The 13755-nt window shown below is 52.1% G+C and overlaps 1 protein-coding gene across 1 annotated transcript in view; it reads right to left on the bottom strand.

Moving 5' to 3' along the window:
- Positions 1–8521, bottom strand: part of IGSF3 (immunoglobulin superfamily member 3) — a 45696-nt gene extending 37175 nt beyond the window's left edge. The window contains exons 1-2 of the mRNA XM_069760420.1: positions 8305–8521; positions 5819–5957 (exon numbers count right to left, since the gene is read on the bottom strand). Of these exons, the coding sequence (XP_069616521.1) occupies positions 5819–5867 (49 nt within the window). The 5' untranslated portion in view covers positions 5868–5957; positions 8305–8521. The remainder of the gene's footprint in view (positions 1–5818; positions 5958–8304) is intronic.
- Between the last annotated feature and the right edge of the window lie 5234 nt (positions 8522–13755).

Below are 13755 nucleotides of genomic sequence, written 5' to 3'. Positions count from 1 at the left end.
AGACAGCAACATGACAGCAGCCAAGGTGGGCGCCGTGGGAATCAGAGTAAGACATTAATTTACATACAGCCATATCACGCTCCGGAGCCGCGGACATCCGCCAACAATCACACACATGCAATTGTTACCATCCACCTCTCGTGTCTCCCCTTTTCCTATAGATTGTATCTTGCGAGCAGCAGAGCCCTCACTCCTCTTGGTATCTGGTGGTCGGGGCCCTCACTCCTCTTGGTATCTTGCGAGCAGCAGAGCCCTCACTCCTCTTGGTATCTTGCGAGCAGCAGAGCCCTCACTCCTCCTGGTATCTGGTGGTCGGGGCCCTCACTCCTCCTGGTATCTGGTGGTCGGGGCCCTCACTCCTCCTGGTATCTGGTGGTCGGGGCCCTCACTCCTCCTGGTATCTGGTGGTCGGGGCCCTCACTCCTCCTGGTATCTGGTGGTCGGGGCCCTCACTCCTCCTGGTATCTGGTGGTCGGGGCCCTCACTCCTCCTGGTATCTGGTGGTCGGGGCCCTCACTCCTCCTGGTATCTGGTGGTCGGGGCCCTCACTCCTCCTGGTATCTGGTGGTCGGGGCCCTCACTCCTCCTGGTATCTGGTGGTCGGGGCCCTCACTCCTCCTGGTATCTGGTGGTCGGGGCCCTCACTCCTCCTGGTATCTGGTGGTCGGGGCCCTCACTCCTCCTGGTATCTGGTGGTCGGGGCCCTCACTCCTCCTGGTATCTGGTGGTCGGGGCCCTCACTCCTCCTGGTATCTGGTGGTCGGGGCCCTCACTCCTCCTGGTATCTGGTGGTCGGGGCCCTCACTCCTCCTGGTATCTGGTGGTCGGGGCCCTCACTCCTCCTGGTATCTGGTGGTCGGGGCCCTCACTCCTCCTGGTATCTGGTGGTCGGGGCCCTCACTCCTCCTGGTATCTGGTGGTCGGGGCCCTCACTCCTCCTGGTATCTGGTGGTCGGGGCCCTCACTCCTCCTGGTATCTGGTGGTCGGGGCCCTCACTCCTCCTGGTATCTGGTGGTCGGGGCCCTCACTCCTCCTGGTATCTGGTGGTCGGGGCCCTCACTCCTCCTGGTATCTGGTGGTCGGGGCCCTCACTCCTCCTGGTATCTGGTGGTCGGGGCCCTCACTCCTCCTGGTATCTGGTGGTCGGGGCCCTCACTCCTCTTGGTATCTGGTGGTCGGGGCCCTCACTCCTCTTGGTATCTGGTGGTCGGGGCCCTCACTCCTCTTGGTATCTGGTGGTCGGGGCCCTCACTCCTCTTGGTATCTGGTGGTCGGGGCCCTCACTCCTCTTGGTATCTGGTGGTCGGGGCCCTCACTCCTCTTGGTATCTGGTGGTCGGGGCCCTCACTCCTCTTGGTATCTGGTGGTCGGGGCCCTCACTCCTCTTGGTATCTGGTGGTCGGGGCCCTCACTCCTCTTGGTATCTGGTGGTCGGGGCCCTCACTCCTCTTGGTATCTGGTGGTCGGGGCCCTCACTCCTCTTGGTATCTGGTGGTCGGGGCCCTCACTCCTCTTGGTATCTGGTGGTCGGGGCCCTCACTCCTCTTGGTATCTGGTGGTCGGGGCCCTCACTCCTCTTGGTATCTGGTGGTCGGGGCCCTCACTCCTCTTGGTATCTGGTGGTCGGGGCCCTCACTCCTCTTGGTATCTGGTGGTCGGGGCCCTCACTCCTCTTGGTATCTGGTGGTCGGGGCCCTCACTCCTCTTGGTATCTGGTGGTCGGGGCCCTCACTCCTCTTGGTATCTGGTGGTCGGGGCCCTCACTCCTCTTGGTATCTGGTGGTCGGGGCCCTCACTCCTCTTGGTATCTGGTGGTCGGGGCCCTCACTCCTCTTGGTATCTGGTGGTCGGGGCCCTCACTCCTCTTGGTATCTGGTGGTCGGGGCCCTCACTCCTCTTGGTATCTGGTGGTCGGGGCCCTCACTCCTCTTGGTATCTGGTGGTCGGGGCCCTCACTCCTCTTGGTATCTGGTGGTCGGGGCCCTCACTCCTCTTGGTATCTGGTGGTCGGGGCCCTCACTCCTCTTGGTATCTGGTGGTCGGGGCCCTCACTCCTCTTGGTATCTGGTGGTCGGGGCCCTCACTCCTCTTGGTATCTGGTGGTCGGGGCCCTCACCCCTCTTGGTATCTGGTGGTCGGGGCCCTCACTCCTCTTGGTATCTGGTGGTCGGGGCCCTCACCCCTCCTGTATCTGGTGGTCGGGGCCCTCACTCCTCTTGGTATCTATTTTGAACTGTATTTCTGTTATGCTGTAATGTCTATTGTCCGTACAAATCCCCTCTATAATTTGTAAAGCGCTGCGGAATATGTTGGCGCTATAGAAATAAAATTATTATTATTATTATCATCATCTCCGCCAGCCTGTTACATGGATGTTCCCGCTGCCTCTGCTATACATTAGGACACATTAAATATTTATCACCAACTGCAGCTGCTCAATCCAGCACTCAGCGATGGAGGAGAGCAGCAAAACCGAGGGAAGCTCCGCACCAACACCCTCCACAGGTCACGTGGCCAAACATCCACCACCATCTTCTACAACGCTGCAATCATGGGAATATGAAAGATAAAGCCCAGGTTATACCAGCTGTACATGTATAGTTATATACAGGAGATGCCCAGGTTATACCAGCTGTACATATATGCAGGAGATGCCCAGGTTATACCGGCTGTACATATATGCAGGAGATGCCCAGGTTATACCGGCTGTACATATATGCAAGAGATGCCCAGGTTATACCGGCTGTACATATATGCAAGAGATGCCCAGGTTATACCGGCTGTACATATATAATTATATGCAGGAGATGCCCAGGTTATACCGGCTGTACATATATAATTATGTGCAGGAGATGCCCAGGTTATACCGGCTGTACATATTTAATTATGTGCAGGAGATGCCCAGGTTATACCGGCTGTACATATATAATTATGTGCAGGAGATGCCCAGGTTATACCGGCTGTACATCTATATATATAATTGCCTAAGGGTTTTTCCGTCTGTCCGTCTGTCTTTCTGTCTGTCCTGGAAATCCCGCGTCTCTGATTGGTCGAGGCCGCCAGGCCTCGACCAATCAGAGACGGGCACAGCGACGATGATGTCATAATGGTTGCCATGGCGACGATTATGTCATAAAGGTTGCCTCGACCAATCAGCGACGGGAACAGTCTGCCGCGAATTCTGGAATCATCATTGTCCATATACTACGGGGACATGCATATTCTAGAATACCCGATGCGTTAGAATCGGGCCACAGTCTAGTCTATATATATATAATTGTCTAAGGGTTTGTCTGTCTGTCTGTCCATCTGTCTGTCTGTCTGTCCTGGAAATCCCGGCTCTCTGATTGGTCGAGGCCGCCAGGCCTCGACCAATCAGAGACCGGCACAGCATCGACGTAGAAATCCCGCGTCTCTGATTGGTCGAGGCTGCCAGGCCTCGACCAATCAGCAACAGGCACAGCGACGATGATGTCATAAAGGACGTAGACATCTCACGTTTCTGATTCAGCGACGGGCACAGTATCGACGTAGATGTCATAATGGTTGCCATGGCGACGATGATGTCATAAAGGTTGCCTCGACCAATCAGCGACGGGCACAGTGTGCCGCGAATTCTGGAATCATCATTGTCCATATACTACGGGGACATGCATATTCTAGAATACCCGATGCTTTAGAATCGGGCCACAGTCTAGTTTAATTATATACAGGAGATATATACAGTGAGGGGGTCACACGGGCACCAGGCTATCCCACCAGAGATGGGGTCACATAGGCACCAGGTTATCCCACAAGTGAGGGGGTCACATAGGCACCTGGCTATCCCGCCACTGAGGGGGTCACATAGGCACCAGGCTATCCCACCAGTGAGGGGGTCACATAGGCACCAGGCTATCCCACCAGTGCGGGGGTCACATAGGCACCAGGCTATCCCACCAGTGAGGGGGTCATATAGGCACCAGGCTATCCCACCAGTGAGGGGGGTCACATAGGCACCAGGCTATCCCACCAGTGAGGGGGGTCACATAGGCACCAGGCTATCCCACCAGTGAGGGGGGGTCACATAGGCACCAGGCTATCCCACCAGTGAGGGGGTCACATAGGCACCAGGCTATGCCACTAGTGCGGGGGTCACACAGGCACCAGGCTATGCCACCAGTGCGGGGGTCACATAGGCACCAGGCTATCCCGTTGTGGTCACATGGCCATAAGGTTATCCCGCCAGTGGGGGGAGGGGGGGTGGAGAGGGTCAAATCGCCACCAGGCTATCCCTCTAGTGGGGGTACACATCCACAAGGCTATCCCGCCAGTGAGGGAGGGGTCACATGAGCAGCAGGCTATCCCAGCAGCAAGGGAGGGGTCGTATGAGCCCCAGGCTATCCCACCAGTGAGGGGTCACATAGGCACCAGGCTATCCCGCCAGTGAGGGGTCACATGGGCACCAGGCTATCCCACCACTGAGGGGGTCACATAGGCACCAGGCTATCCCACCAGTGAAGGGTCACACAGGCACCAGGCTATCCCACCAGTGAGGGGGTCACATAGGCACCAGGCTATGCCACTAGTGCGGGGGTCACACAGGCACCAGGCTATGCCACCAGTGCGGGGGTCACACAGGCACCAGGCTATGCCACCAGTGCGGGGGTCACATAGGCACCAGGCTATCCCGTTAGTAAAGGAGGGGGGGGTCACATGGCCATAAGGTTATCCCGCCAGTGGGGGGAGGGGGGCTGGAGAGGGTCAAATCGCCACCAGGCTATCCCTCTAGTGGGGGTACACATCCACAAGGCTATCCCGCCAGTGAGGGAGGGGTCACATGAGCAGCAGGCTATCCCAGCAGCAAGGGAGGGGTCGTATGAGCCCCAGGCTATCCCACCAGTGAGGGGTCACATAGGCACCAGGCTATCCCGCAAGTGAGGGGTCACATGGGCACCAGGCTATCCCACCACTGAGGGGGTCACATAGGCACCAGGCTATCCCACCAGTGAAGGGTCACACAGGCACCAGGCTATCCCGCCACTGAGGGGTCACACAGGCACCAGGCTATCCCGCCAGTGAGGGGTCACATGGGCACCAGGCTATCCCACCACTGAGGGGGGTCACATAGGCACCAGGCTATCCCACCAGTGAAGGGTCACACAGGCACCAGGCTATCCCACCAGTGAGGAGTCACACAGGCACCAGGCTATCCCACCAGTGAGGGGTCACACAGGCACCAGGCTATCCCATCAGTGAGGGGTCACACAGTCACCAGGCTATCCCATCAGTGAGGGGTCACATAGGCACCAGGCTATCCCGCCAGTGAGGGGTCACATAGGCACCAGGCTATCCCGCCAGTGAGGGGTCATGTATCAGGATAGGTGAAGCCTCAGAATGATCAGTTGGGCTGCTGTGGGGATATGGTGGGTATATACAGGATTGGCACAGAAGGCCCCCCAGGTGATGCCCCCCCCCCCCAGGTGATGCCCTCAGTATGGGGGATGTGACAGAACCAATGCTGTGTGCCACATTAACCCCTTCTCTTCCATGCCAACCAGTAATGGCAGTGTCAGGCACGTACACAGAATACCACTGGGACCCCTATTGAGACCAGTCTATGCCAGGTACCTAGACAGCACTCGACCCTCTGCCAGGAACATGGGCACCCCCGTGTTAACCCCTTCTATGCTAGAATCTCATCATCCAGTCCTGGGCTATGCCATCCCAGTAAGCACATGTCCAACCAGTAGAGGATTAACTCTGTCAGTGCTGGCATCTAAGCAAGCCCAGCCCTTAACCCCATAATGCCCAGCTTACCCCAGAAGTAGGACTTACCTGCGAGCAGAAGCCCAGTGAGAAGAAACCAGCTGTCCCGGGCGCCCATGGTGGGTACGGTCACTGCGCCATGCGTGTCCTGTAACCTCTGAATCAAAGCCCAGGTGGTCACCACAAAGGCTGGCGGAGCCCCTCAGTCCTGTGAGCAAGAAGGGGGCACATGGTGAATGGGGGCCGGACACAGGCGACACTGACACAAGCAGACACGTGACCTGGCATTGCCCGTGTGCAGCACAAGTCTGCAACCGTCCCCTCGCAAGATACACACACACAGTATACACAACACGATGCACCGACATCACACACAGTATATACACGATGCACCGACATCACACACAGTATATACACGATAGTGACATCACACACACAGTATATACACGATAGTGACATCACACACACACACAGTATATACACGATAGTGACATCACACACACACACACACACAATAGAGTGACATCACACACAGTATATACACGATAGTGACATCACACACACAGTATATACACGATAGTGACATCACACACACACACAGTATATACACGATAGTGACATCACACACACACACAGTATATACACGATAGTGACATCACACACACACACAGTATATACACGATAGTGACATCACACACACAGTATATACACGATAGTGACATCACACACACACACACACACACTATATACACACAATAGAGTGACATCACACACAGTATATACACGATAGTGACATCACACACACAGTATATACACGATAGTGACATCACACACACACACACAGTATATACACACAATAGAGTGACATCACACACAGTATATACACGATAGTGACATCACACACCACACACACGATGCACCGACATCACACACACAGTATATACACGATAGTGACATCACACACACAGTATATACACACAATAGAGTGACATCACACACACAGTATATACACGATAGTGACATCACACACCACACACACGATGCACCGACATCACACACACAGTATATACACGATAGTGACATCACACACACAGTATATACACGATAGTGACATCACACACACAGTATATACACGATAGTGACATCACACACCACACACACGATGCACCGACATCACACACACAGTATATACACGATAGTGACATCACACACACAGTATATACACGATAGTGACATCACACACACACACAGTATATACACGATAGTGACATCACACACACAGTATATACACACAATAGAGTGACATCACACACACAGTATATACACACAATAGAGTGACATCACACACACAGTATATACACGATAGTGACATCACACACACACACAGTATATACACGATAGTGACATCACACACCACACACACGATGCACCGACATCACACACACAGTATATACACGATAGTGACATCACACACACACACAGTATATACACGATAGTGACATCACACACACAGTATATACACGATAGTGACATCACACACACACACAGTATATACACGATAGTGACATCACACACACACACAGTATATACACGATAGTGACATCACACACACACACAGTATATACACGATAGTGACATCACACACACACACAGTATATACACGATAGTGACATCACACACACACAGTATATACACGATAGTGACATCACACGCACACACAGTATATACACGATAGTGACATCACACACACAGTATATACACGATAGTGACATCACACACCACACACACGATGCACCGACATCACACACACAGTATATACACGATAGTGACATCACACACCACACACACGATGCAGCGACATCACACACACAGTATATACACGATAGTGACATCACACACCACACACACGATGCACCGACATCACACACACAGTATATACACGATAGTGACATCACACACCACACACACGATGCAGCGACATCACACACACAGTATATACACGATAGTGACATCACACACCACACACACGATGCACCGACATCACACACAGTATATACACGATAGTGACATCACACACACAGTATATACACGATAGTGACATCACACACCACACACACACGATGCAGCGACAACACACACAGTATATACACGATAGTGACATCACACACCACACACACGATGCAGCGACAACACACACAGTATATACACGATAGTGACATCACACACCACACACACGATGCACCGACATCACACACAGTATATACACACAATAGAGTGACATCACACACACAGTATACACACAACATACAGTATATATGCACACGATGCAGTGACATCACACACAGTATATAAACACCATGGATACATTGCTCATTGATTCCACGCAGACAACAAGATAAATATTTACAATCAAAATGGTAACAAAGTGTCCAACAATGAGCAGAATCCACAGATCTCCTGTATCTGATCCCTCCGCTGATGAACACACAATATCCGCCCCTCTCTGGACACAATGTATATACACACACTGTAAATACACACAATGTAGCACTCACCTATACACAGCGCTGCTCCTCCACCCACAAAGACTGAAAACCAACTGACAATGAAATCCCAGCCAAACACAGCCCCACCTCTAGACAGCCCAGCAAGAGACAGCCCACACCAAGAGACAGCCCCACCTCTAGACAGCCCAGCAAGAGACAGCCCCACCTCTAGACAGCCCAGCAAGAGAGGAAGCACACCTCTAGACACCTCATGCAAAAAGAAAGCACAGCCCATTATAAAAGACAGCCCAGATCTTTCCACACTCACAAGAGACAGCCCACACCTTTCACAATACATATCCCTCACTAATCCCAGAGACAGCTCAGCTCCAGATACAACTGAAATGACAGCACAAATCCCCAACAGCCCCTCACCTGTAGAAAGCTCATCCCCTCCCCAGAAACAGGGTCTGCAGGGAAGAGTCAATATTTACACAACAGACAGACTGCTGCTCAGTGTCATCATGATGTGTGGTCAACACAGAGACATCCACCCCTGAGACCCCTGTAACAATGAGACATCCACCCCAGAGAGACCCCTGTAACAATGAGACATCCACCCCAGAGAAACCCCTGTAACAATGAGACATCCACCCCAGAGAGACACCTGTAACAATGAGACATCCACACCAGAGAAACCCCTGTAACAATGAGACATCCACCCCAGAGAGACCCCTGTAACAATGAGACATCCACACCAGAGAAACCCCTGTAACAATGAGACATCCACCCCAGAGAGACCCCTGTAACAATGAGACATCCACCCCAGAGAGACCCCTGTAACAATGAGACATCCACCCCAGAGAGACCCCTGTAACAATGAGACATCCACCCCAGAGAGACCCCTGTAACAATGAGACATCCACCCCAGAGAGACCCCTGTAACAATGAGACATCCACCCAAGAGACCCCTGTAACAATAAGACATCCACCCCAGAGAGACCCCTGTAACAATGAGACATCCACCCCAGAGAGACCCCTGTAACAATGAGACATCCACCCCAGAGAGACCCCTGTAACAATGAGACATCCACCCCAGAGAGACCCCTGTAACAATGAGACATCCACCCCAGAGAGACCCCTGTAACAATGAGACATCCACCCAAGAGACCCCTGTAACAATAAGACATCCACCCCAGAGAGACCCCTGTAACAATGAGACATCCACACCAGAGACCCCTGTAACAATGAGACATCCACCCCAGAGAGACCCCTGTAACAATGAGACATCCACCCCAGAGAGACCCCTGTAACAATGAGACATCCACCCCAGAGAAACCCCTGTAACAATGAGACATCCACCCCAGAGAGACCCCTGTAACAATGAGACATCCACCCCAGAGAGACCCCTGTAACAATGAGACATCCACCCCAGAGAGACCCCTGTAACAATGAGACATCCACCCCAGAGACCCCTGTAACAATGAGACATCCACCCCAGAGAAACCCCTGTAACAATGAGACATCGACCCCAGAGAGACCCCTGTAACACAGAGACATCCACACCAGAGAAACCCCTGTAACAATGAGACATCACCCCAGAGACCCCTATAACAATGAGACACCCACCCCAGAGAGACCCCTGTAACAATGAGACATCCACCCCAGAGAGACCCCTGTAACAATGAGACATCACCCCAGAGAGACCCCTGTAACAATGAGACATCCACCCCAGAGAGACCCCTGTAACAATGAGACATCCACCCCAGAGAGACCCCTGTAACAATGAGACATCCACCTCAGAGAGACCCCTGTAACAATGAGACATCCACCCCAAAGAGACCCCTGTAACAATGAGACATCCACCCCAGAGAGACCCCTGTAACAATGAGACATCCACCCCAGAGAGACCCCTGTAACAATGAGACATCCACCCCAGAGAGACCCCTGTAACAATGAGACATCCACCCCAGAGAGACCCCTGTAACAATGAGACATCCACCCCAGAGAGACCCCTGTAACAATGAGACATCCACCCCAGAGAGACCCCTGTAACAATGAGACATCCACCCCAGAGAGACCCCTGTAACAATGAGACATCCACCCCAGAGAGACCCCTGTAACAATGAGACATCCACCCCAGAGAGACCCCTGTAACAATGAGACATCCACCCCAGAGAGACCCCTGTAACAATGAGACATCCACCCCAGAGAGACCCCTGTAACAATGAGACATCCACCCCAGAGAGACCCCTGTAACAATGAGACATCCACCCCAGACAGACCCCTGTAACAATGAGACATCCACCCTAGAGAGACCCCTGTAACAATGAGACATCCACCCTAGAGAGACCCCTGTAACACAGAGACATCCACACCAGAGAAACCCCTGTAACAATGAGACATCCACCCCAGAGAGACCCCTGTAACACAGAGACATCCACACCAGAGAAACCCCTGTAACAATGAGACATCCACCCCAGAGAGACCCCTGTAACAATGAGACACCCACCCCAGAGAGAGACCCCTGTAACAATGATACATCCACCCCAGAGAGACCCCTGTAACAATGAGACATCCACCCCAGAGAGACCCCTGTAACAATGAGACATCACCCCAGAGAGACCCCTGTAACAATGAGACATCCACCACCAACAGACCCCTATAACAATGAGACATCCACCCCAGAGAGACCCCTGTAACAATGAGACATCCACCCCAAAGAGACCCCTGTAACAATGAGACATCCACCCCAGAGAGACCCCTGTAACAATGAGACGTCCACCCCAGAGAGACCCCTGTAACAATGAGCCATCCACCCCAGAGACCCCTGTAACAATGAGACATCCACCCCTGAGAGACCCCTGTAACAATGAGACATCCACCCCAGAGAGACCCCTGTAACAATGAGCCATCCACCCCAGAGACCCCTGTAACAATGAGACATCCACCCCAGAGAGACCCCTGTAACAATGAGACATCCACCCCAGAGAGACCCCTGTAACAATGAGACATCCACCCCAGAGAGACCCCTGTAACAATGAGACATCCACCCCAGAGAGACCCCTGTAACAATGAGACATCCACCCCAGAGAGACCCCTGTAACAATGAGACATCCACCCCAGAGAGACCCCTGTAACAATGAGACATCCACCCCAGAGAGACCCCTGTAACAATGAGACATCCACCCCAGACAGACCCCTGTAACAATGAGACATCCACCCTAGAGAGACCCCTGTAACAATGAGACATCCACCCTAGAGAGACCCCTGTAACACAGAGACATCCACACCAGAGAAACCCCTGTAACAATGAGACATCCACCCCAGAGAGACCCCTGTAACACAGAGACATCCACACCAGAGAAACCCCTGTAACAATGAGACATCCACCCCAGAGAGACCCCTGTAACAATGAGACACCCACCCCAGAGAGAGACCCCTGTAACAATGATACATCCACCCCAGAGAGACCCCTGTAACAATGAGACATCCACCCCAGAGAGACCCCTGTAACAATGAGACATCACCCCAGAGAGACCCCTGTAACAATGAGACATCCATCACCAACAGACCCCTATAACAATGAGACATCCACCCCAGAGAGACCCCTGTAACAATGAGACATCCACCCCAAAGAGACCCCTGTAACAATGAGACATCCACCCCAGAGAGACCCCTGTAACAATGAGACGTCCACCCCAGAGAGACTAGATCATAAATATACTGCACAGATAACAGAGAGCAGAAATGTACACAGATGTGAGACAGCCGAATGGATGCATGAAAAGATCGATACATTCAAAGATGCATGATACATTGATAGAGCTCTGTGCTCTATACAGAGGTCTTTGTGCAGGGAGCGGCGGAGGTGAGCTGTGACATCACCTATTATCCTCTACAAGAGAGTTGTGGGCATGCTCTGTGCTCTATACAGAGGCCTTTGTGCAGGGAGCGGAGGAGGTGAGCTGTGACATTACCTATTATCCTCTACAAGAGAGTTGTGGGCATGCTCTGTGCTCTATACAGAGGTCTTTGTGCAGGGAGCGGAGGAGGTGAGCTGTGACATCACCTATTATCCTCTACAAGAGAGTTGTGGGCATGCTCTGTGCTCTATACAGAGGCCTTTGTGCAGGGAGCGGAGGAGATGAGCTGTGACATTACCTATTATCCTCTACAAGAGAGTTGTGGGCATGCTCTGTGCTCTATACAGAGGTCTTTGTGCAGGGAGCAGAGGAGGTGAGCTGTGGCATCATCTATTATCCTCTACAAGAGAGTTGTGGGCATGCTCTGTGATCTGTACAGAGGACATTGTGCAGGGAGCATAGGACGTGAGCTGTGACATCACCTATTATCCTATTCAAGAGAGTTGTGGGCATGCTCTGTGCTGTGTAGAGAGGTCATTGTGCATGGAGGGGAGTAGGCGAGCTGTGACATCACCTATTATCCTATATAAGATAGTTGTGGGCATGCTCTGTGCTCTGTACAGAGGACATTGTGCAGGGAGCATAGGAGGTGAGCTGTGACATCACCTATTATCCTATTCAAGAGAGTTGTGGGCATGCTCTGTGCTGTATAGAGAGGTCATTGTGCATGGAGGGGAGTAGGCGAGCTGTGACATCACCTATTATCCTATATAAGATAGTTGTGGGCATGCTCTGTGCTCTGTACAGAGGACATTGTGTAGAGAGCAGAGGAGGTGAGCTGTGACATCACCTATTATCCTATTCAAGAGAGTTGTGGGCATGCTCTGTGCTCTATACAGAGGTCATTGTGTAGAGAGCAGAGGAGGTGAGCTGTGACAATCTATTATCATCTACAAGAGAGTTGTGGGCATGCTCTGTGCTGTATAGAGAGGTCATTGTGCATGGAGGGGAGTAGGCGAGCTGTGACATCACCTATTATTCTATTCAAGAGAGTTGTGGGCATGCTCTGAACTGTATAGAGAGGTCATTGTGCATGGAGGGGAGTAGGCGAGCTGTGACATCAACTATTATACTCTACAAGAGAGTTGTGGGTATGCTCTGTACTCTATACAGAGGTCATTGTGCAGGGAGCAGAGGAGGTGAGCTGTAACATCACCTATTATCCTCTACAAGAGAGTTGTGGACATGCTCTGTGCTCTATTCAGAGGTCATTGTGCAGGGATCGGAGTAGGCGAGCTGTGACATCACCTTTCATACTCTACAAGAGAGTTGTGGGTATGCTCTGTGCTCTATACAGAGGTCATTGTGCAGGGAGCAGAGGAGGTGAGCTGTAACATCACCTATTATCCTCTACAAGAGAGTTGTGGACATGCTCCATGCTCTATGTGGGATGGCTTTTATTTTTATGTTTTTTGATCTTCTGTGTAATTTACATGCACTCTTACTATTTTCTCACAGCAGAGCATATCCTCATTTTGTTTCTTAGGTTTTGGCTGGTTAATGGCCACAGTGTGAACATGCTCCTGCACATTGCATGTATACCAACTTGTATTCCGGCTCATTCCTTTACATATTTCAGTTAGTGCATTTATGA

The sequence above is a fragment of the Ranitomeya imitator genome, chromosome 3, assembly GCF_032444005.1.
Source record: "Ranitomeya imitator isolate aRanImi1 chromosome 3, aRanImi1.pri, whole genome shotgun sequence".
Lineage (NCBI taxonomy): Eukaryota > Metazoa > Chordata > Amphibia > Anura > Dendrobatidae > Ranitomeya > Ranitomeya imitator.
Note: the sequence above shows the minus strand (reverse complement) of the source record. Positions and strands in the feature narration are given on the sequence as shown.